Source organism: Pocillopora damicornis, chromosome 14 (genome assembly GCF_964200805.1).
Source record: "Pocillopora damicornis chromosome 14, jaPocDami1.2, whole genome shotgun sequence".
NCBI lineage: Eukaryota > Metazoa > Cnidaria > Anthozoa > Scleractinia > Pocilloporidae > Pocillopora > Pocillopora damicornis.
The window spans coordinates 11,435,056-11,458,355 of NC_142683.1; the positions used below are offsets into that span (position 1 = coordinate 11,435,056).

General features: G+C 36.3%; 2 protein-coding genes across 5 annotated transcripts; one reads left to right on the plus strand and one right to left on the minus strand.

Annotated features, from left to right (window-relative positions):
• Positions 1 to 643: 643 nt before the first annotated feature.
• LOC113682764 (protein PALS2) lies at positions 644 to 15,833 on the minus strand. Of its 2 annotated transcripts, none has more exons than XM_027199947.2 (17): positions 15,676 to 15,833; positions 11,416 to 11,534; positions 10,787 to 10,855; positions 10,460 to 10,543; positions 9,827 to 9,979; positions 8,814 to 8,889; positions 8,471 to 8,553; positions 8,270 to 8,338; positions 7,549 to 7,680; positions 6,937 to 6,998; positions 5,774 to 5,817; positions 5,548 to 5,601; positions 5,159 to 5,239; positions 4,682 to 4,762; positions 4,110 to 4,312; positions 3,353 to 3,481; positions 644 to 2,205 (listed from the first exon to the last, which is right to left on the minus strand). In XM_027199947.2, the coding sequence occupies exons 1-17, from the start codon at positions 15,716 to 15,718 to the stop codon at positions 2,029 to 2,031; spliced, it is 1,659 nt and encodes a 552-aa protein (XP_027055748.2). In that variant the 5' UTR covers positions 15,719 to 15,833; the 3' UTR covers positions 644 to 2,028. The 2 variants fall into 2 exon arrangements, with proteins under 2 accessions (XP_027055748.2, XP_089049792.1); XM_089193666.1 differs by having other exon boundaries at positions 11,416 to 11,531; positions 15,676 to 15,820.
• Positions 15,834 to 16,069: 236 nt separating this feature from the next.
• On the plus strand, positions 16,070 to 23,238 carry LOC113682762 (myotubularin-related protein 10). 3 transcript variants are annotated; one of them, XM_089193663.1, is made up of 5 exons: positions 16,070 to 16,385; positions 16,739 to 16,823; positions 18,114 to 18,975; positions 19,383 to 19,616; positions 20,248 to 23,238. In XM_089193663.1, the coding sequence occupies exons 3-5, from the start codon at positions 18,134 to 18,136 to the stop codon at positions 21,257 to 21,259; spliced, it is 2,088 nt and encodes a 695-aa protein (XP_089049789.1). In that variant the 5' UTR covers positions 16,070 to 16,385; positions 16,739 to 16,823; positions 18,114 to 18,133; the 3' UTR covers positions 21,260 to 23,238. The 3 variants fall into 3 exon arrangements, with proteins under 3 accessions (XP_089049789.1, XP_027055745.2, XP_027055744.2); XM_027199944.2 differs by having other exon boundaries at positions 16,739 to 16,763; XM_027199943.2 differs by lacking the exon at positions 16,739 to 16,823 and having other exon boundaries at positions 16,071 to 16,385.
• Positions 23,239 to 23,300: the final 62 nt, after the last annotated feature.

The window sequence follows — 23,300 nt, forward strand, 5'->3', positions numbered from 1 at the left end:
TTCAAGTGAACGATACGGGTAATAACCGAAGTTTAATTATTTGAGGGTAAAAGTACACGTTGGCTCTTCGTTCATGATCTCATGCATGCAACTGGCCAGATGAGGCTAGTGACCGCGCTCTAGAGAATTATAACTTGCCTATTGGAAATGGAAGCTAGCACGAAGCACCTTCTATGCATCATTTACAGCGGAGCTCCGGCGCGGCAAGCGCCTTTGTTGATGTAAGGAATTCTCGGAAAGCACCCTGATTTATTCTCAGAATTTTGATGATGTCATAGATGTCAATAATTTTGCATTAGGGTTACGTTCTTCTTCAGCTGAATAAGGGAAATAACCGAAGTTTAAATATTTGAGGGTAAAAGCACAAGTCACCTCTCCTTCCGATGGCGTCATGTTGATGGAAGGAATTCTCGGAAAGCACCCTAATTTATTCTCAGAATTTTGATGACATCATCGATGTCAATACACATTTTATGAGAGGCTAACGGAAGAGTTCATCTAATATTGTGCAAAAAAGCCGTGTCTCTGAATTAAAAGAAAGGAAGAAATTATCCACAAGTTTTGGCAACGTATGAAATGAATGAACCGTCTAAAAGCTCTGATGTCCCGCAAGCCTCAAGAGAACATGAACCATGCAAATATCTACGGTCAGGCACAAATCGAAATTTTATTCTTGTATGGAATAAAAAAATTATACAGCACTACAGTCTAAAACATCACGAGTAATAACACCAGTTAACCTTCTATACTAATAAAATTGTCTCTACTAAATGTCACCACGGTTATTTTCCAAAGTGATTCGTCTCAAAGGCAATGCTTTTTGTTTGCTATCAATACTTAGCCGTCTGGCGAGAATCATCATCACGTACTGAACAATTTAATATGGAGCTTACGCACAAACTTTTTTGAGATGCGGGCGGCAACCGGAAGTTAAAAGTTCTCATATCTGTTTCTCATATACCTTTTCGGCCAGCACAAATTAGTTTAACATTACGGTCGATATATTGACGTTATTGCGCGCTAAAATCACAGTTCTTTTATTCTTCTTCCGGTTTCCGTCCGAGTCTCTAAAACGTCTCTGCTTAAGTTCTCCAATGCTTCGCAAGATTCTTGAATCACCATATGAAAGATTTCGCGCAAAATATTTTCTGTAAGAGTATTAGCCAAGGAGCTGAACACATTTAAAACTATCTTCATTAGAAAAATCCCCAGACACTCTTGAAAGGAGTCAAGTCAAAGATTCTGCATCTTGAAAACTTAAAGCTTAAATTTTCCAACTTCAAATTTCTATATGCGACCAACCTCTCCATCCTTGATTTTAGATGGGTGTATTCTTTTCACATTGGTATTTTTTTTAACTTACCAGGCTCAGAATATTTTGTGGATTCTTTCAAATTGTATGAAATTATGCACGCCGCAGAAAACGTCTCGACTATTGTGTAACGGCCCTTAAATTTAGCTTTACCTTTGAACAAACTACCTGAGATTTGCAAAGTTACCCGTCATTTTACAAAGAAATCTTGAGAAACTATGTTTTATCTTTTGGAACCATTGCGGTGAAGTCAGCCCTTAGTTGTCCGGAAGTTACAAAAAGGATTGCTGTCTATAAGACAAATAGTTCACTTTAGCGGCTATAGTTTTTGGGTTCAATCGTTAACTACGCAAAATATGAAAGAACAACAAGCTTGATATCATTAAAGGCCAACTATAAGATAAAAAAAAAAGTCTAAAAACAATTCTGAGATTTCCAAATACGTTCATTTTTCATAAAACTGAATTCCCTTGAGTAACTAGGAATACCTCGGGGGAGAGGAGGAGAAGGACTCTGTACAAAAATAACAGGAGTGGTCTGTACTATCACAGACATAAAACGCCACAGGGATTGATACATGTACCGCAAACGGATTAAAAGAGATTTACAGCAGATCCAAACTTGCACCTTTTAGGTTTTCTGGTGAAATTTTTGACTGCCGCTCCTGTAACGTTATATGGGATGAGGGGGAGGGGGGTGGGGAGGTAATCAGGCAATCAGTAAACCCAGCTGACTGGGACCCATTGCGGCTCAGAGCTGAGCCCTTCGATACAATCCTTGAGTTGAGACAAGGCTTTATCAAGGTCGTCATTCACAATGACTTTATCAAAATAATGCGAGTAGCTGTTGAAAAGCTTCTCTGATTCCTCGGCTGTCCTCTGAAGATCTTCGTCCTGAAAACAAATCAAATATTATATAATTAAAAATTTACAAAATCCTGATAAATGATTAGCTCTGAGCAGTAGCTGTTTGCCTCTTAATATTGTTAAATAATAAAATTACAATTATAGTTAATCCACAATATCGTAAGGGTTTCCTGTATTGATGTTGGAAAGAAAAGGAATGGAAATATTATATTATTTTAAGTCATTTAATGTAAGTTATAAAAAGGGCAGGTTGACTACTTCGTATTCCTTCTTGGTGGTCTTATCTTAAAGGTTGAGTTTGATCACGTTCTTCTTGTGAGTTTGGCCACGTTCTCCTAGTGAGTTTAATCACGTTTTCTTTTTTGTGATCGTGAGGTTGACATGGAACTCGTGATAAGCCATGTACTTAAATAAGTTAATTTGTTAGTCCAGGAAGAGTAAATCTCCCTGGTAATAGGTCGCGCTCGACACCTTCGTGTTCCCAAAGGTAATTTAAGGGTAAACAGGTGATACCCCTCATGTTTCGCAACCAAAAGCAATTTAGGGGCGGTACTTGTGAGCGCCTTTCTTCTTTAACTCTTGTGACCAAGATGTTGTTATGTAACAATCTTTAAAGGTGATTTTCTCTTAAGATACACTTTCAGGTATAAATAGTACTCTGAAACAAGGTTATTTGTAATTTTTATATTGTCGATCTCGTTTCTGTTCTGGCCGATCTCAACCGTAAAGATATGAAAATTAAGGTAGAAATTGATTTTGTAACTGCGTAAACAACCCTAAGGTGCATACTCAGTATGTGGGAACTATAATACGTAGTCAAGCGTGATTCGCTAGTTGAGATGGTACGATGACGACACAAGAAGATTGACGGCTTAGAAATGTCATCCGCAGTGTCACCTTTATAAGCGGAGACTCCAGTTTTCCCTGATATTTTGGAGTTAGTCACCGCTGTAACAACTTGAGAAGAAAATAAATTAAAGAAGAATCAAGCAAACCAACAACGAGTGTTAGAGAATTTACTTCTTCTAGTCCACGAGAAGTCCCTCTTTTTCGGCGCCACGCGAAACTCTGGGAGTGGGGCGCCCGAAAATTACTCCACACTTCCAGAGTTTCCTTTAACAAGTAAGTACTCTAGTCGATCACCAGTGATAAAATGACCGGGTCGCATGCTTACCGTCTGTTTCTTGGTGATAGTTCCCTCTGATGTAGCTCGCTTATGAATTTCCCTCAGGTCATCAATGGGTGGCGAAGCAATAAATACGACAAACGGCATGAATTCTGGAGTCTTCAGAATCTTTAGAGCCTAAAATGAACCAGACTTCATTAGCCGAAAGAAATTGGAAAGCAGGCTTAAGAATCAAGTTTTTGATTCGAAAGCCAGAGAGTTGGCAAGTATCTGTAGCGAAAAAAGTCAGCGACGCACATGTATGTCGAGCTTATTTGAAACAATCACTTCCAACCCTTTCACCCCTAAGAAAATGTACAGAGAACAGAATGGAGAATATGCAAACTGCTGCTAGGGTGTAAAGGGTTATTGTCGGGATTCATAGCCTATAAGCATAGCTTTGTTTTTCGCACCTAAGCTAGCTTATATGGATATCATCCTGCAATTGAACACTTGTTGCTGTTTGGAAAAAGACGCATAAATTCTTCCCAAGAATGCCGACACTCAATCCTCGTTTTCTAGTCTTTTCTCCAGGTCTTGCACACTAGTTAGCGAATCTCTTAACCAATCAGAGGCAAAACTTAAAAACAATCGCGACTTGGATATGCGCGTTTTCCCGCGCTTCCAGCAGTTTGTTTGTTTTCACTTTGAGTTCTCATTGGCTTATGGCAATGTAAATCTTTGTTCTGGGATTACTTTGGTTTTAGTTTTTCAATACACAATTAGAAACTGCTCTACATTGATTCAAAATTCTGTTTTTCCTTACCGTAGAATTAACATCCAGAATACACATTTTTCCTGAGCGCATGACTTCACGAATACTGTCGACCTTAGTTCCATACAAGTTTCCCTCATAGTCGCCATGTTCCAGATACTTTCCAGCTCTGATGTCTTGCTCCATTTCTTCTCGGCTTACAAAGTTGTAACCTTTGCCATTTTCTTCGCCTTCTCGTGGCTCACGTGTTGTGTCTGCACAAAAAAACAAGATATTGCTTGAATTTAGAAAGGCAAAATGTACAGTACTTAAAAAATTAACAAGCGAGCAAGCCCTTCCCACGCGCGGAGACATTTTAAACGAGTAGGCGAGAGGTTGTTCGACACATAAGAATGAATGAATTCTAGACATACAGTAGATCTCCCATAACTTGAACTATTGATGGACCAAACACCGAGCGAAGTGATGCAAAAACAAAACAATCCCGTATTATTTTTGACACTCAATTGAAAATTTCAATATCTAGCAAATCCAGTGGAACCTAATGGTAATACCACGGCTGTTACACTAGAACATCTGCTGAGCTCGTAGCTGTACTTAGAAGTCATTAAAGTGGTACTCACGGGGTATTGTAGTACCAAATCTTGCCCTGTCAGACAGGATGACCCTGTTTTTCAATGTTCTTCGACCCACACCTTGAGCACCTATAAGATTTACACAGGTTTCAGAATGAGAGTATAATTTGTGGTTAAATCTGTAGTTTGGAATTAGCGCCGGAGATTTAAAATTACAGTACGTTTATGCAAAGGGCAAGCTGCAAGAATTAGCTTAGGGTTTCAAGTTCGTGCCTCTCCTCGCAAAAGACACATTGATTGGGGATTGCCATAATCAGTTTTTCCATAAGCGGCTGCTGATGGTGAAATAAACGGCTGTGCCGCAAGGCGAAACCCAAACACGAGAGCCTGCACACAAGCTAAACAGACGGCGGTAAATCAGCGGATGACCGATGGTGACCGGCTTTCACTGAAAGAACCAAGATGCAATTCATTTTGTAAACTTAATTATTCAAAGTGTCATGTCTTTTAAAGGTGTTTCCTTACCAACAAGTACTAGAGTCTTGCGGTGGAAAGGTGGCATCTTGGCAACTTCTTCATAGATGATCATTTCGTGTCTATCGAAATCTGTTGAAGAGTGGAAAGAATTTGATACAGGCTTGGCGATATAAGTTGGGTGATCATATAACTGAATGATGAATATAAAGTTACCTTAAAACTCAGAAAATCGTTAACAACATAAATATCCCTGAAACGTGATCACGATCCGTTAACTATCAGGCATCTTAACCTTTTGACCCCAGACGTGATCAATTTGTAATTTCTCGATGTGATTCCAATATGTTACCTTACAAACAGGTAAGAAGAAAAGACAATCTCAACAGCAAATTGAAGAAATTGTAACGTAACGTAGCAATGCAGCCTTCACAACTCACCAGCATTTTTTGCAGACTTGTACATTATCTTCTGCTTCTTTTTGCTACCACACACTGAAAATGGAAGTAACAAGCATTTCCAGTCAATTTCTTTTTCAGAGCTTTCGGTCCTTCTCTGTTTCACTTCCTTACATCCTAACACTGAACAAAAAATATTTGTTGTCCTTCTAGTATATGCTTGTACCTATACAAGTACACGCAACTACTCAGTGCGAGAAACACTTACAGAATCCACTACCAGGTCTGTCCTTCTTGACAAAGGATCTTCTCCTGGAAACCATCAAAGATACCAAGAGTCAAATTCACAGTTATGACAAAAAAATTGCCAGTTGTTATTGAAGCAGTATACAATACTCCACTAACTAACATTCCTAACATTTGGAATTCTCTCCCAAAAACGGTCACTGGTTCGACTAGCTTCTCTACACTCCAAAAAAGATGATGGAATTTTTAATGAAAAGAGCCTGAAACCAGCAAGCCGCACAGCCTAATTTCAAAGATATGGACAACCAAAGTGGTCTCGATTACAAGCTTGAGCCCAGTTGTTCAAAGAGTGGATAATGCTACCCAACGGATAAATCACTATCCAGAGGATAACTTTCAAGAAAACGTACTGCGCCATCCACTGGATAGCGATTTATCCAGTGATTAGCGTTATCCAACCTTTGAACAACCGCTGCCTGATGGCTTCTTGCATGTCTACTTGCTCAACCACACTGTTGTCTTGAATTTGTGTAAAATTAATATCACTTTGGAAGATGCTAATACATCATGGTGATAATGATACTAATTAGTTAAATATTGCAAATGTTGCAAAGAGATGATGTTTTTTTTCAGTCAGTGACACAGGCTTACTTAGAAGTGCTCTCAATGTTGTCCCTTTCTTTTTTTCGTTTTGTCTCAATCATGAACATGTAATTTATGTTAATTTAATTTTTGTCGCCTTTTTTTTTTCCTCCGCTACAAAATGGAAAAATTGCACAATAGTACCCAGTGGTCATTGGGCCCTCAACACCATGACAACTAACTGTGATCCAATGAGGGTGAAGGTGTTCACATGCTGATCACGTGTGTTATCTTGATGACGATTGATGTTGTAATGCACAGACAGGGCCGGGTCACATGACGAACCACGAGATTTTTGCCTATAAAACTCTTTTGTCAGCCATTTCTTATTTTTTCTGGGGTTGTTGTTTTGGTGATGGAGGTGCAACGTTTTTGGTTTACGATTATCTGAAGCTTCATGGTGCAAACGCTCAAAATACTTACAGACGCACACACAAGTCGTATTGTTCGAGGCTAATCCACACTAAAAGATGTTATTGAGCGGTATTTTTGGAACGGATTGAGATTGGAAAAAGCACATTGAATTAAATAAGTACCAATTACCTTTCCTCACAAATTTGGCTGGGAATAATCCCTGCTTCGTCTGTGCCATCAGTCCTCTTAGCCTGAAATTTGAAGTTAACAAGACTGTGTTGCCCATAGACTACAGTATCAGGTTTTTTTAAAACTTAAAAGGAATGTGAACATTGTTGAAAACTAGACAGCATTGGTTACAAGGTTTTCTGTGAACTACTGTGCATGTAAAAGAATATCATCTTTTCAACCCAATCTTTAGTTCACAACATGAAGGAAACAGGAAACTGGCCTAAAGCCTCCTTTACACCCTAACATCAGTTTGCATATTCTCCTTACTGTTCACTAAACATTTCCTAAGGTGCTAAAAAGGAGAATTTGTATAACAATCAAGAGCTTCTTTGACTGGTAGTGATTTTCTTTATTCTCATGACATTAATGTGTGATTCAAGGGTGATATTGTAAGGAAAAATTAGATGCTAGTCACGCAAACAGAGAGATTGTGTAAAGAAAGAAAAATGTCAACAAGGGGATGTCAACTGATTTAACTCTAAATTCTCAAGGCTAACATTTCAAGAGATGTACAGGAAACAGTGCAGAGAATTTATCTTTAGATCATTACACTGAAAGGGGTCAGGGTACCTGCCACCAATTGGGATCCTCCTGTTCGACAATCTGTAGCACATCGCCAATTTTGAATGACAAGCCAGCATCTTTGCAGGGAATTATTTTGTCCTTCTCTGGGTCATAGTCAAAGTGAGCCCGAACAAATACCTGTACAAATGATTTAATCAAGTTATTCAATTTTAGAGCACTAATATAATTAACCCTTTAACTCCCAAGATCTGATTGTTAATTCTCTCTTCTAGCTGATACAAATTTCTTTGTAAATTGGTTAGGAGAATTTGGTGTTCAATCAAGATAATATCTTGTACCTGATAAGTTTGAGTAATCTCACTAATCTCACTTGTTTGCAAGATGGAGTTTCTGGGAGTTAAAGGGTTAGGAAGAACAGACGGGGAGTGGTTCATGGGATCAAGTGCTCCAACTGCCAAGTCTCCTAAATCAGAGAGACTGGCAGGAACCTCACAGAAAGACTGACTGAGTGCAAGGGAGCAGGTAGATTTGGCGATGCCAACAATCACATTGCTAAACATCATCAATCAAGCTACGAACCACACTACTGACTGGGACTCTGTACAATCACTAACCTACAGCAATAACTCTTTTCAAGAACTGACTCTAGAAAGCTGGTTTCACAAACAAAGAACAAACTCTCTTTAAAGGTGTCAACTACTACTGGCACCATACAAATAACTTGTTTATGACAATTACACCACAAGTTAGTAAATAAGTTGTTTACCTGGCTCAAAGCTGGTGCCTCCAGACTAGTTGGAATAACTTTCAGAAAGATTTTTCCTGTGGATTCACGCTTAGAAAAAAAAATTAAATTCAGTTGGGACTCACAACAACAACATAAGGTAACTCTAAAACAAATTCTCTCAATTTTTCAAACTGTTAACTAATAAAACTTACTTTTCTGTTATCAAGCTGTAAGACTCACCAATAAATCTTGAAGTTCTTTAGGATTTCCACTCATGTCTCTTCCATTCACTTCCTTAATTCTATCTCCAACATGAAGAAGCCCTTAAAGTGAAACAAAAATTTCATGCAATTTCTGAAGGCTACATAAAATGAATGTTTTTTCGCAAATGATAATCATTTAACCTGAGTGACAGTTACGTAGAAAAATAATGAATTGTATTCTAGCCAAGACCCAGTTTTTAATATGCTTACAATCTCTACTAAGTCCCCCTTCTTCAATGAGCCTCCTGTCGGGAAGCATTAGGAATGAAGAAGCTCACCAAGGCCTACTTGGTAAATTGAAATCTCCTTAATTTGTTTACCTTGTCTGTCAATCATCCCTCCATGAATAATCCTTGCAACAACAAGTTCTCCTTTCTCTACAACTAATGTCATCCCCTTAATAACAAAAAAATGACATGGGTGTTGATAAAATAATAATAATAATAATAATAATAATAGTAATAATAATAATAATAATAATAATAATAATAATAACAATAATAATGACAACAACAATATTAACAAAAACAATGACTATGATGGAAAATCCTACAATCTATTCTCCAATAATGATGATAAACAGTAATAATGATAAACAGTAATAATAATAAAATTAACTTTAAAGAAAGTGAAAAAACTTTTTGAGTCTGTAAAACATGTTTTGACAGAAACTTTTGTCATCTTCAGTTAATTATTGTACAAAGCGTTGGAAGTTGAATTATATAGTAAGTAGAACAATGCTAATTATGATGAATAGTGACAACAAGAAAAGAGGTAAAGCATGAAAGTGTGAGAATTAAAAAGATAGTTTTAGATTTACATGGTGTAATTGTTGATTCTAAAAACAACTAGATCATGCCTCTGCCAGTTTTCAACTTAAGATAAAAGAGGCTATTCATATTCAAAGAGAACGACCATCCTTGAATCAACAATTACACCATGTTGTTGGCTGTACTCTAAAAAACAGACAAGTATGTCTGCTGCAAAGGACAAAAAAAAGTGTTGTGTTAATTTCCTAGTATTGACAATGGCACTTTGAGCCATGTACATAATCTTAGCGTGCCATGCTCAATTTTATATAGTCCATGACGATTACCCTTAATTTTGGTGACCATGTTCCTCTTCGACTTTTAGTTTTTATGTCAATCTTTAAAATCTTCTGAACTTTCAAATCAGTGTAATTGCATAACAAACAAATTAACAAGAGAATCATCTGAAATTGCAATATTTCCAACAAGTCTTCATGCCACCTTATAGGTTTGTTGGCTTTGCGCTTTAAAGCTGAGGCAATTTTTTTGGATAAATTTCTACAAAATAATAAATCTGGACAAACCAGTGGTTTCTTAGGCTGCTTATGTAAGCCAACCATTCTGATGGGTTGCCCACCAAAGCCATTCATAGTACCAGCCTCGTCAGTCGGTCCAGGAGAAGCAGGTGGTGATGCGTACTTCTTGAATGCGACATTATCATGAACTTCCAATAATGCCTGGCAATGAAACACCGATTTAGTGATGTGATCTATTAATTCTTACAGAAAAACTTCTACATAGCAGCCCATAATTAGCTAACCTATTAAAGAAATAATCTTCAAAAATTATCTCAGTCTTCTTTACTTAACCCTTTAACCTGCAGAAATGATTAAAATTTAACTTCTCCCTGTAATATCCATACATTTTCCTGCACACAGGTAATGAGAATACTCAAACTAATCAGGTAGAAGTTGTTATCTTCATCTAACACCAAATTCTTGTAACAAATTAACAGGAAATCTGTAGCAGCTGGAGGGGAGAATTAACAATCAGATCTTGGGAGTTAAAGCATCAATTTTTTTATTGATTACACTCAATTGATTGTACAGCACATGGAGTGAATATATAAAAATTAAATTAGTAAAACTAAACTAAAAGATCACATTGCATTAATGAAAAATTCAAGGAAGCAAGATTTACATTATAAATGTTCATACCATGAAATGAGGCTCTTGCAGGAGACCAGACAACTCAGCTGCACTATCATCATTTGCTACTTGTGGCTCAAGTTCTGTGGTAACCTGAAATAACAGTCAACATATTAATTACATGGCTTGCTCTGCAATCCTCTGAATCCTGTGATCTGATTGGTTAATGGAGATGAAATTGTAAGGTTTTAAGAGTATACAAGAGAGAAAAAAAGGAGAGGCATAAAATCTTTATTATCACTAAATTATAACTTCAAGTAAATAAAGAAATTAAAATTAATTTCTTTGCATATCATTAACATCATTATGTTCAACAGTACAAAATACCAAACTCACCTCCCTTGCAAGCTCTGCTGTGTTTGGGGTCTCAACTTGCTTGCGACCCTCTTCAAGGTTGTCATGTGCCTAGAAAAAGTTTGATATGAAAACAATGTTACAGAAACATAAACAGTGTATGGATCTCAAAAATAAATTACACTTGTAATACTAGCCACTTTATTTAAGCAAGGAATGAACAGGTCAGGTCTTGGGAATCAAGCAAGCAAGCTAAATTACTCACCTCTTACCAGTTGGCATTTTAATCCCTGTTTTAACCATTTGACTACCAGATCAAATTTGTAATTCTCTTTACAGTCAACCATACAATTCTTATAATGTTAGTTCAGAGAATTTAGTATTGGATCAACTTATTATTCTCACATTGATCTTTTCCTTTATTCTCATCACTTGTCTGCTTGATATTGTATTGATATTGTTAGGAGAAATTCTGTCTTGGTCACTCATGGGAGTTAAAGGGTTAATTGGAATAATTTGTTTCATTGATTTTCTTGGTCAACAAGCCTTTGTGCCATAAACACAGCCAAACTTAAAAAAACCTTCTTGGTTTATTTACGTTATGTTTCACTTCTTCTCCATATATAACACGCAGACATGTAACACAAACAAAAACTAAATGCAACATTCACCCTGACAAGTTTCAACACAGAGGGATCTCCTAGAATACTCTTCAAAGCATTTGCTTGTTCTTCAAGGATAAGTCCAGCTGTTTTTGGATCATCAAGCGACTTCAGCACAGTCTGCACTGCTATGGAAACAAGTGAATCACACATAAGTTATATTCAATAAAAAAAAATTACAACGAGTTATCTCCATCTAGATAGTGTAAAGCAACATTTGTGAAAAAATTAAAGTTTGGATGTTATTGTTAAAGTATATCTAGATTCTATCAAAATATTTGTGTATAACCTGATAGTGTTTTTTCTAGAAAAAAAATAACAAAAAAAAAAATCTCAAATATGTAAATCAGGGATGTCACTGAGGGCCCAGGATACTAAAGGCTGGCTATTTTTTAAAAGTTTGGTTGTTGTTTCACAAAAGTGCATCCTAAAAAATCCTCAATTTAGCTTAACCCTATAACTTCCATGAGTGACCAAGACAGAATTTCTCTTACAATATCAAGACATTATAAGGTAGATAAGTGATGAGAAAAAAGAATTATCAATAAGGGGATTATTAGTTGATTGAATACCAAATTCTCCAAACTAACATCACAAGAACTGTTTTATAGACAGTAAGGAGAATTAGCAATGAGATCTTGGGAGTTAAAGGGTTATTAACCTTTTGTCTGAACATTTATTCATAATATGAGGACAGTGTCAAACAGGCCAAAAGCTAACAGTCAAAGGACACCTATCTATTTAATTAAATCAACCCTCTTATAGATAAAGACTGATGCTCACTGATTGTACAAAACTGTGGTTTGAGCAAGACTTTGTGTAAAAAATTGGCCAAAAGAGTCTGAAGCCTGTCTACTTTGATACACGTCTATGTCTTTGGAAAGGGAAAATACATCAAAGAATAAAATTGAAAACAGAAAAATAAACCCATACTTTATTTGAAAAACCAAAATTCTTGGCACTTTTGCAATTTCTGAGGCTATGACTTAAAATGCACTCCAGTTGACAGAGGTCAAAATATTTTCCCCACCAAATTCAATTGCAAATTCAAATTCAGTCTGCCTGAAGAGTCAAATAAGAATCATGATTTATTGTCAAAAACTTTTGAAAGTTTTTACAATGCTGTAGAGGAAAAGGAACAGTAATGCCTCTCTAGGACAATGTTAGTTGTTCCCTAAAAGTATCATTGATGAAACAGAAAGGACAGATGTTTTATCACATAGTTTTCATGGTCAAAATTAGAACTAAGATTATTTGAACATTTGCATAATGTTATCATTTGTGTTTTGTTGTTTTCTTTACAGAAATGTGTCTGGCCTCCACAAGAACCTCCAAGACAGTTACTCACATTTCATTTCCTATTCTGACTGGTAATAAACCTTTATTTCGAGCTACCATTTCATCCTTAAACCTTTAAAGTTTCAGACACTGCCAAGTGGCTACTTTGAAAAAAGTTTATCCTTAAGCATCTAGGATTGTTAATTAAATAAAAATGACATTTGTTTTGAAATCTTAGGGTAAAATAAGGTCAGTGTTGAGCTCTGAAAATCAAATTCACAATTAATTGTGAAAACAACATTCCTTTTTTCGGAAATCACAGTAATATTACAAAGAAAGATGATCTTAAAATTTTGGGCCATGATGCCTTTTCATTTCACCAGAAATAACAACTGCCCCAAGCTACATCTTTACACAACATCGCTCATGTGTATTAAAGCATTACATATTCTTATCAGTAACAAGCTTGCAATCCCTAAGCACTAAAAATGCAAACATACACACTGCCTGTCACTATACATGAATGCATGTAGTGCAAAATACATGCAAGTGCATGTAAAATGCATGTAATAGGCACCCAATCAGTCTTTTAATCCTTTAACCCCTAAGGGTGACTAGCGTCTAATTTCTCCTTACAATATCACCCTTGAATCACACATTAATGTCATGAGAATAATGAAAATGATCACCACCCAAAGAAACCCTTGATTGTTAAACAAATTCTCCTTGTCAGCACCTTAGTAAATGCATAGAGAACAGTACAGAGAATATGTAAACTGATGTTAGGGTGTAAAGGGTTGATCCCTAGGAGTGACAAGCATTATATTTCTCTTCACAGTATCACAGCTGAATCAAACCTCACAGTCATGCAAATAGAGAAAATGATCACCAACTAAAACAGCTTTTGATTGTCAAACAAATTCTCCTTATTAATATTACAACAAATGTATAGAGAGCAGTATAGAGAATGTGCATACTGATGTTGGGGTGTAAAGGGTTGGATATATGTATTAAGACAATAAGATTGAAACTGGGTAGATTAGGGTGGTTGGGTCTAGATTGTGTTTTCTATGTTCCATAACATTTCCTCATCCTTTCTATAACCCTTTAACTACCATGAGTGACCAAGACAGAATTTTTCCCTACAATATCAACCAGATAAGTGATGAGAATAAAGACAAATATCAATTTGCTGGGGGATAATTAATTGATCCAATGCTAAATTCTCTGAACTAACATTATAACAATTGTATAATTGACAGTAAGAAGAATTAAAATTTTGATGGGGGAGTTGAAGGTTAAGAGAGCTGAATACCAGCTGGTTGGCACTTAAATTGAGTAAACTAGACCCATCCAAATGGACTATATCTCTAAACGTTTACATAATTCTACTGACACTGTTGGGTCTCTGTATCTATTATTAATAGTGATTTTTTTTTTTGCAAGATAATAGAAACTGAAATACAAAGCACTAAAAAATGAGAATTAAATGTACCAGTCAGATATTGGAATCTCGTACAAGCCATCACTGGGTAAACATTATCAAAGTGCATTTTGTTGATACACAACAATCAGATCTTTTTCACTTTTCTGTCCATCACTATCACTACATTCAAGTAAATTGAGTTTGAAATGCAGGCATGTGGAGATACTTTCACCCTTTCTCTCCCAGGATCTCATGAATAACTCTCCTTACTGTCTGGCTTACAATTCTCGTGATGTTAGTTCAGATAATTTGCTATTGGATTGATCAACTAAAAATCCCATAATTTATATTTGCGTTTATTCCCCTTGCTTGTCTGTTTGATATTGTAAGGAGAAATTCTGTCTTTGTCACTTATAAAATTTTAAGGGTTCATTTAATGGATGTTGCAACTTGAGGAATGTTCTCTGAACACCACTTTTCAATCTGACTTTGGCACAAAGCTATAATCATGATCTTGTCACATGGTTTAAAATCATAAAGTCTGGTGAAATTTAATCCAACATTTGTGAATACAAAACATAAACATGCCCTTTCTCATTGAATTACTGACTTTTCAGAATTGTCTGAGATAACTCAATAAAAAGTGATTTGTTGTATTGTTATCTGCAGTTTAAAATTGCAAGGTACAGTTCACAACCACAAATAATGATATATTATACATATATCTCAAATTGAGGTGCAATGTTAAACTCGTGTGTTAAGAATTTTGCCATGAAAAAGTAACTTAAATTCGAATCAAGCAAAGAAACCGCTAAGGCTTTAAAATATGAAGCTCCTTGACCAAAATAAATTTAATCTAGACATTTGATAGTAATTATATTTATTGATGAATAACTATTTTCTGTTTTTATTAAGACCAAAACCGACTGACCATCCTTTGTAAATACTGCCTTCTGAGGATAACCACAAGCAATTTAAAAGTGGGAAAAAAAACTTCCGTAAACTTAAACATAAGCCGTATCATATCCCTTATAAGAAATTTCGTCCATCGAGACAGTAAATCCGACGACATTGCTTTGAAATTATTATTTGATAGCTTAAAGCAATTAAAAGTATTTTAGGTTTTATAGTTGGAAATTAACAGTTGAACTACAATTAATAAACGATGTCGATCTAACATTGATCAAATTTGCAAAACCCCCAATTCGTGTATCGACAAAGCACACATTTTAAACGGCGGGAATTGGAAATATCCTTATCAAGTTGAAGTAAACAATTTAGCAATGAAAGCTACACGCTTACTGGTTCGAAACACACCTCTGAAATTACAACCGATAAATAACCTGGAAAGTTTTCCTCAATCGCGCATATTGAAACGATTTCTACAACATCAGCTATCTGGTCAAATAGATTTAATAAATTACTTTGATTTTTGAACGTGGAACGCAAAATTTTGGGAGTCCACCCAAGAAACGAACAATCTCAATTCACAATTTGAAATCTTAACACGTCACACATGGCTGACAATATCATATAATTTCAAGCTTTAGCTGTAATTGTAGTACCTTCAGAGCTCTGCTCCTGTTCTGACTCGGTTGGTTCCACCATTTCGCTATAATTTCGAGAAGAATTAGTTCTGCAAAATACGCTCCAGAGGCTGGGAAAGATGTCCAATAGGTCAGGGTACGCGTTCTGAATAGATTCGAGAACATGCCAATCAAACTAACACAAATTGGTCACGTGAGCTCTCAAACAAAACAAAGTACTCCAAGGGTGGCGGATTAGACAATCGACGGAATACAGAAGTATTTATTAAATATTCTTTTAGAAATTCAATTTTCACAGGTAATAAAACATTGTATCGAGTGCAGACGAGTCATTTGTGTTTGAAATGCTACTGTTGTGAATTTTTCCCAAATCTGTTGTACAAGAAATTCTACCTGCCCCGCTGAGATACAATTCATTCCCAGTTCCTCCTCGGATGGGTTGTACCTTTCGCTTCAAAAATGCATTCCGCTGGTAAAGGAATCTCCCACTATTATCGCTTGTTTATGATAATAGGTCTCGCCCAAAATACCATCGAACAGAGCAGCAATATTCTACAAGAATCGACGTAGCTTTCCTTAAGGCTTCGACTCTTAGCGAGCTACGTAAGAGAAGATTTGCTCGGGCGTGCTGTGGAATCCGGTCATTCAGCGCTGGAATTAGAGAAATCGAAGTTCTAAATGATCTTCTAAATTAGCAAAATCTTCTAAATGTTCTAAATGAGCCTGATGTAAGTATGTGTCATCAGAGTATAGTTTTAAAATCAGTGTGTTTCCTGTTTTGAAAAGCTACTTGTAAGCTCCCTACAGTAAATCATTGTTGGATTGTTTCTGGACTTAGAAATTCGCCGAATGTTTATCATGTGGTTGCCATACTGCTAAGAGAACCGTAGCGGTCGTTCGTTTATACTACAGCCAGGGGTAATATTGTACGTACATGTAACTTTACTCGTGATAATTCTAGCCCATTCGTCACCCATTATGATGCGGAAGAATTGTCCTTATTTTTCTAGATTAAGTAAAATACCCACTGAGTGTAACTGTTAAAGTCTCGTATAATCTTGGTTTTTGAATTACTCGACAGATATCGAAAATCGTTACTTTAGGAGGTACGTGTGTGTAACACAAGATCATCGATTCCATTTCATGCACGTGAGAGTCAACTAAATGTACGGCGAATAATCATGAATGCTTGGTAACTTCTCGTCAGCCATTTTTAAGGGAGTAGTCATGAAATATAAATCAGTCTGTTTTTTATTACAATTTCCTAAACCGTTGACATTGAGAAATGAGTTAACTGATTGTCATGTCAGCTGAGTAAGTTAACAGCTGTATTTGCTCAGGATATTGCTGCGTGAAATCAAGTACGATAATTAATGGTCGTGTTTCTTATATTGACGAGAAGTTATTGAATCAGAAAGTGAAAAAAGGCATTCTCATATTATATATAATGCATAATCAGAAAAGATTACAAAGATATAAATGTAATGTCAGATTTTTCAATTAATAACTTCCTGCTTGTGAAAAATTGTATGGAGGATGTAACATAGTGAACTAGGAAATTGACTGAAAAAATATGTTTGCTTCAGCATCTAGCATGAGACTGAGATAAACTCCGAGTCTTTCGTGAAGGGGGAGAAGTTACTTTTAAAATTTAAAATTAAAATTTAAAATTAAAAAAACGATAAGTTATTGAATCAGAAAGTGAAAAAAGGCATTCTCATATTATATATAATGCATGATCAGAAAAGATCACAAAGATATACATGTAATGTCAGATTTTTCAATAAATAACTTCCTGCTCGTGAAAAATTGTATGGAGGATGTAACATAGTGAACTTGGACATTGACTGAAAAAATATGTTTGCTTCACCATCTGGCATGAGACTGAGATAAACTCTGAGTCTTTCATGAAGAGGGAGAAGTTGCTTTTAAAATTGTTGATCCTGGCAGTATGCTGGATGCTTGTCACATATGAACTTGGTGAAGGTCTTAGTTTGCCAAATTTTTTGTTGGTTTTTTGTTACATGGGAAAGTATATGAAAGTGAAAGGTCTGAGGCTTGAATCTTCTTGATTTTTCCTCTTTCTGCAATCTTGGTAAAGGCCAGCCTTCCCTCATGTCAAAGTGGCAGTTTTTCAGTCAATATTAAATGAATTCAGCAAGGTACAAGCCCCCCTGAGGCCTGAGAACTAGCATTGTAGTTGGTTGTTAACTCTGTTTCTGCTTGCGACTCCATCAATCTAGTTTTCACAGGATCATGAGTGATTGAGTCTTACGGTACACACGTAGATGGAAAGTGATGGAAATGGATATGCTCTGATCAAACACACTTTCCCACTTCACATTTGTTCACTTTTATTCAACTTTAACTCCATCAAGTTTATAGCCAATATGCTGAAAGTAATTATGGCATATTCTGTATTTGCTTAGATTTGATATATGCTTTTTTTTTTTTAGGAAATATTGTTTGTGAGAATATGGCAGCCCTAAGGAGTGATTCTCCCATGATGGATGATGGATATCCTCAGCCATCACTTTTACCTGGAGAAATTGTTGTTGCTAAGGCTATCAATGTGCTCCGATTTCAAACAATGGCAGATCGAAAGTCTGGGATATCTGGAGTGCTGTATGCAACCAACTTCCGTATGTCCTTCTTGACAAGAAACCCAAGTGCAGAAACGAAACTTAACTCTGTGTTTCAGTCAAATCCTGATTTAACTGAAGCTGGAGAAATGTACTCAGATATGCAAAGAGAAATGCACATTCCACAAACTTGTATAGATGAGATTTCGTATTATTCAAGTTCCACTGCAGAAGGATCAAAAATTAAGAAAGTGGTTCCTGGATCACGCATGTCTACTAAAGTTCATTCCTTGGAAATCCGTTGCAAGGACTTTAGAGTGGTAAGATTTGGCTTAAAATTTACTCCCAAAAAAGATCATCAAACCATGGTGAATGCAATTTCCCATTACAAGACACCAAGCTCCATTGTTCTGTTGTTTGCGTTCCCCTACAGTAGAGCACAAAACTCTTTGGAAAATGGCAAAACCAGGCTGAACACCATTCCAACTTTTCGATCTCTTCCTGATTGGCTGAATGAGTTGAGCAGGCTGCAGGTTGATGACACATGGCGAGTAGCAGCTGTCAACAATAAATTCCAGACATGTCCATCGTTGTCAGAGATGTTTGTTGTACTTGCATCCTTGTCAGATTTAGACATCAACAGGATGTCACTTCATTATGTTGATTCTCGTCTTCCAATTTGGTGCTGGAGTCACCCTCGCACAGGAGTACCTATGCTTTACAGTGGTGCAGGAAGGTATGCTTATACCATAGAATCCACTTATAGTGACTTTTTTAACCCACTGATCCTCAACAGTGACTTACAATATCACCTTTGAATCACACATCGAGGTCATGAGATTTAAGTAAATGATCACCAACTAAGGCCGTGAAGGTCTTGATTGTAAAACAAATTCCCCTAGTCAGCACCTTAGAAAATGTATAGAGAACAGAATGGAGAATATGCATTCTGATGTTGAGATGTGAGGGGTTAAACATTTCATGTTTGTCCAAGGGGCAGAGGGGAATTTTTCTTTTCAAACAATAGCCATGATGATCCGTTTACTTACTAGGTACTTTGCAAACCTCATCAGCATTTTTATTGTCAGTCACCTCCTTCAAATTTTTGTAAATAATCAATAAAAATTCATTTTTCTTTTTCAGACCAGATAGTATATTTCTTGAGAAGGAAGAAACATCCTTCTTCCAAGCATTATCATTAATTCCAAGCAACACTGAACACAAAGAGGTCAAGGTGATTGATACAACAAAGATATGTGCAACTACAAAAGACCTACAACAGAGCTTCCTCAAGGTCAGAGAGCTGTGTGTGTTGGAGACAAGCAAGGAGTTTTGGAGCATTGATCCTCATTGGCTTTCAAGTCTGGAAACATCAAGGTACTGACTCATAAAGTCAACCCTTTAACCTCTAAGATCTGATTGTTAATTCTTCCCCTGCAGTGCTACACATTTCCTTGAAAATCAGCTGTGATAACTTAGTGTGAGATCAAGATAACTCCTACCTGATAACTTTGGGTATTCTCATTACCTGTTGGGGGAAGTTACATGTTAATCACTTTGGGAGTTAAGCGTTGAACAGTCCAAAATTGTGCTGCTTTGGCAGACAAGTGGAGCACTTTAATTTCTTGTAGGGTAGAAGACTGCTGCAACAAGCAGCTGGCAATCAAGATATCAGCTTTTACATAATGTATGGTTAATGCCTAATGTAGCAAGAAGTGAGCTGACATAGCAAAGACCTCTTTCATAACGGCAAGCATGATTATCAATCTTTTATGTCCATGCCAAAAGGCACTCTTGTCATAGCTTTTGGGGAAAATTCTATTGTTTTTAACCAAGTTGTCAAAGCCAGAAAGTTTAATACAAAACAATCTAAAATAGACATGCCATTTATGGAAGAGGTATATTAGCATGTAAGGAGCTTTACTGTTAGTTGCAATGAGAGAATTTATTGTCATTGTCATTTGAAGAGTAAATTCTAATGCAAAGGTCTTTTCACATTATTTTTAAGATGGCTGAATTATGTACGGTTGTCCCTTGTTGCTGCTATGAATGTTGTGCGGTCAATCTGTAATGACCGGTCACCAGTTATTATCAAGGAAACTGGGGGTCGTGATTTTGCTGTGGTTGTAGCAAGTCTTGCTCAGCTCATTTTGGATCCATATTACAGAACAATAAGAGGGTTCCAGACTCTTATCCAGAAAATGTGGGTGCTTGGAGGACATCAGTTTCTCTTGCGCTGTAATCACACCATTCAGCCTACCCAGGAAATTGACAAGGAAGAGTCCAGAGAGTCACCAGTGTTCCTTCATTTTATTGATTGTGTGTATCAACTCACTCAGCAGTTTCCATCTGCATTTGAATTCTCTGAGACATATCTTCATGCTCTTCTTGACACTGTACATGCATGCATGTTTGACACATTCTTGTTTGACTCTGAGAAGCAAAGATCAGAGATGTGTCAAGTGGAATTAAAAGGAAACTCCATGGCATCCTTGTGGGAGTTTGTTGCAGAGCAGCTTGCTGAATCAAGAAACTCAGGGCCTTATCTTAATCCACTGTTTGAGTACAGAAATTATTTGGATGAAGATGAAAATGGAGTGAATGAGGAGTCTGTTTACTTAAGAGTGAACACCCTTGCTCCAGGTATAAAATTCTGGTCGGGGCGTTACCTAAGATGGCTCCCCACAGTTCACGTGAGCACAGGAATGGGAGAGAACTCCTCATTGCAATTCCAGCAGATGATCCTTGTGAATGAATTAAGGGTGTTGCGGCATCGTTTGGCTGTCAACAAGTATGAGCAAACTCCTGATGCAAACTCAATTGATGGACACAAAATTCGTGGTCTGGACTCCACTGATTTTGAATTTAGCACTGATTTTAGTTTGGACTTGGAAACAAGTAAACTACTCACTTCTAGCATGCCATTTATTGGAGATCTGGCCCTAAGCAACTATTACACTGGAGATTTGCCATCAGCAAATGGATCTTCCAACAATACAGTTGACGTTGGAAAGTTTTGACTGTGTTATTGTATTGGTTGGAGTCAAGTTGGAAGCTTAGATCAGCCAAGAAGATCCTATAACAGCACAGCTTTGGTGCGGCAGTGTAGATGGTTCTTCAAGTGGTTGTTAAGGGAACTATGTTTACAGAGATGGCAATGAAGTAAATCTAGTGTTCTCCTTTTCATGTGGTAACACATGAAATTTACCACTTGTAGTACCTCTCATTACAGCCTAACATCTTTTGAAATTCTTTTAAATTAAGCTGGTAAAAGGATTGCTCTGCAGATTTGAAAATTGATTTTACCTGTCATACTTAAGATAGGGGAGGACAGTGTAAATGTATCAGTTCACCAGATAAAGGCACATTTATAAGTTACTGTCAAACTCAGAAAACCATGTACACCAGAAATGTGATGACTGTTTCAGAGAAGGCCAATAAAGTTTGGCTGTTTGACCTCTGAACTTGCATGACATGATATGGAGAGAAGTCAGCCACAACGCTCTCCTGAGTGCTCACCCACTCAAATATTAGAATTCAACACAGAACATGGCTGTACTTTCGAAAGTCAGTTGTTGAGGATTCAAAAATGACACAGATAGCAGTGTTACAAGGAAACAAAAGATGTGGCAGTTGACTGATTTGGGCATACCTAAGATTAAGAGAAATCCTGCATAATGATTTTTTATTCAAGAAAAAATCTTAATAATTTTTAATTCAACTGGTTCAGGAGATTTTCTTCTTTTAACTCTTAAATTCCCAGATCAAATTAATAATTCTCCTTACTCTCGACCATACAATTCTTACAGTGTTGGTTCGAAGAATTTAGTATTGGATCAACTAATTACCACCAAATAGATATTTTTCTCTGTTCTCATCACTTATCTGGTTGATTTTGTAATAATGCCGTAAGGAGAAGTTCTTTCTTGGTCACTCATGGGAGTTAAAGGGTTAACTGACCTGAGAAATGCTCTTGTTATTGCTAACTAAGCTCACATTCAAGAGACTCAAGAGTCTAATTAATTTGTTAATGTTTATTATTGGAGTCAATGAAATTAAATAAGCTTTAATTGATGAGATTGTAAATTTTGAGTTGAGAATTTTGAGTTACTCACTTGGTAACAAATATCAGTGTTTACTTCCACAATGTTTTGAACTTTTGCCTCTTTTGGGCCAAAATTTTAAGATTTTTAGGAAAAATGCTATATTAGTATTTTTAATATTATTATATAGTTAAGTTATAATAAGAATGAAATATTCCTGTTATAATTATTATCATCACCTTAACAATTATTAACTGTTTCACACCTTAAGGTTGCAGTTGTGCAGATACCGTATTTCCTTGAATATTAAGTGCACTCAGCCCCCCACCCAAATTAGGGCCCACCCCTCAGGCCATTATTTCAAACAAGTGTGAAACCACCCCCCCCCCCCCTTCACCAAGTACCTCCCTCAATTAAGTACCCTCCGTCCAATGAGTGCTCCCTCTAAGCAAAAGTTTAAATCTTATTTGAGGACACATGGCAATGGAAGATGAATTGTTTGTTTCTGTAGATATAATAATTCATCAGGTCATAGTTATTAATTAGAAAATAATGTAATTTTTTTAAATGAAATTGAAATTATGAACACCATGCTATACTATTAAAAAAAGAGATTTTTTAACCCTTTTACTGCTAGAAGTGATTAACATGTCACTTCTCCCAATAATATCTCCACATTATCCAGCAAACAGGTAATGAGAATACCTAACCTTATCAAGAAGAAGCTGTTGTCCTGATCTAACACAAAATTTTTGTAACTAGTTCACTAAGAAATGTTAAGCAGCTAGAGAAATGAATTAACAATCAGGTCTTGGAGTTAAAATGTTAATTGAAAACAATTTAACTGGTTTATGTGCAAGCTAAGGAATCAATACTTTTATTTGCCATGTATTTATTGTAAGTTGAATGTATGATGTACGTGAATATATGAACAATTAAATCATATCCTAAACCTAGATGAAGTTTACTCAAATCTTTTAAATACAACTGAGACTCAAACTTGATTCTGTTACACAAT

Excerpts from the sequence above, each read along its gene's own strand:
- LOC113682762 (XM_089193663.1), top strand. The coding sequence starts at position 18,134 with ATGGCAGCCCTAAGGAGTGATTCTCCCATGATGGATGATGGATATCCT. Across the intron at positions 18,976-19,382 it reads CTTTACAGTGGTGCAGGAAG|ACCAGATAGTATATTTCTTG; the intron begins GTATGCTTATAC and ends TTTCTTTTTCAG. Across the intron at positions 19,617-20,247 it reads TCAAGTCTGGAAACATCAAG|ATGGCTGAATTATGTACGGT; the intron begins GTACTGACTCAT and ends ATTATTTTTAAG.
- LOC113682764 (XM_027199947.2), bottom strand. The coding sequence starts at position 15,718 with ATGGTGGAACCAACCGAGTCAGAACAGGAGCAGAGCTCTGAAG. Across the intron at positions 10,856-11,415 it reads CTGTGTTGAAACTTGTCAGG|GCACATGACAACCTTGAAGA; the intron begins GTGAATGTTGCA and ends AACTTTTTCTAG. Across the intron at positions 2,206-3,352 it reads CTATCACCAAGAAACAGACG|GACGAAGATCTTCAGAGGAC; the intron begins GTAAGCATGCGA and ends ATTTGTTTTCAG.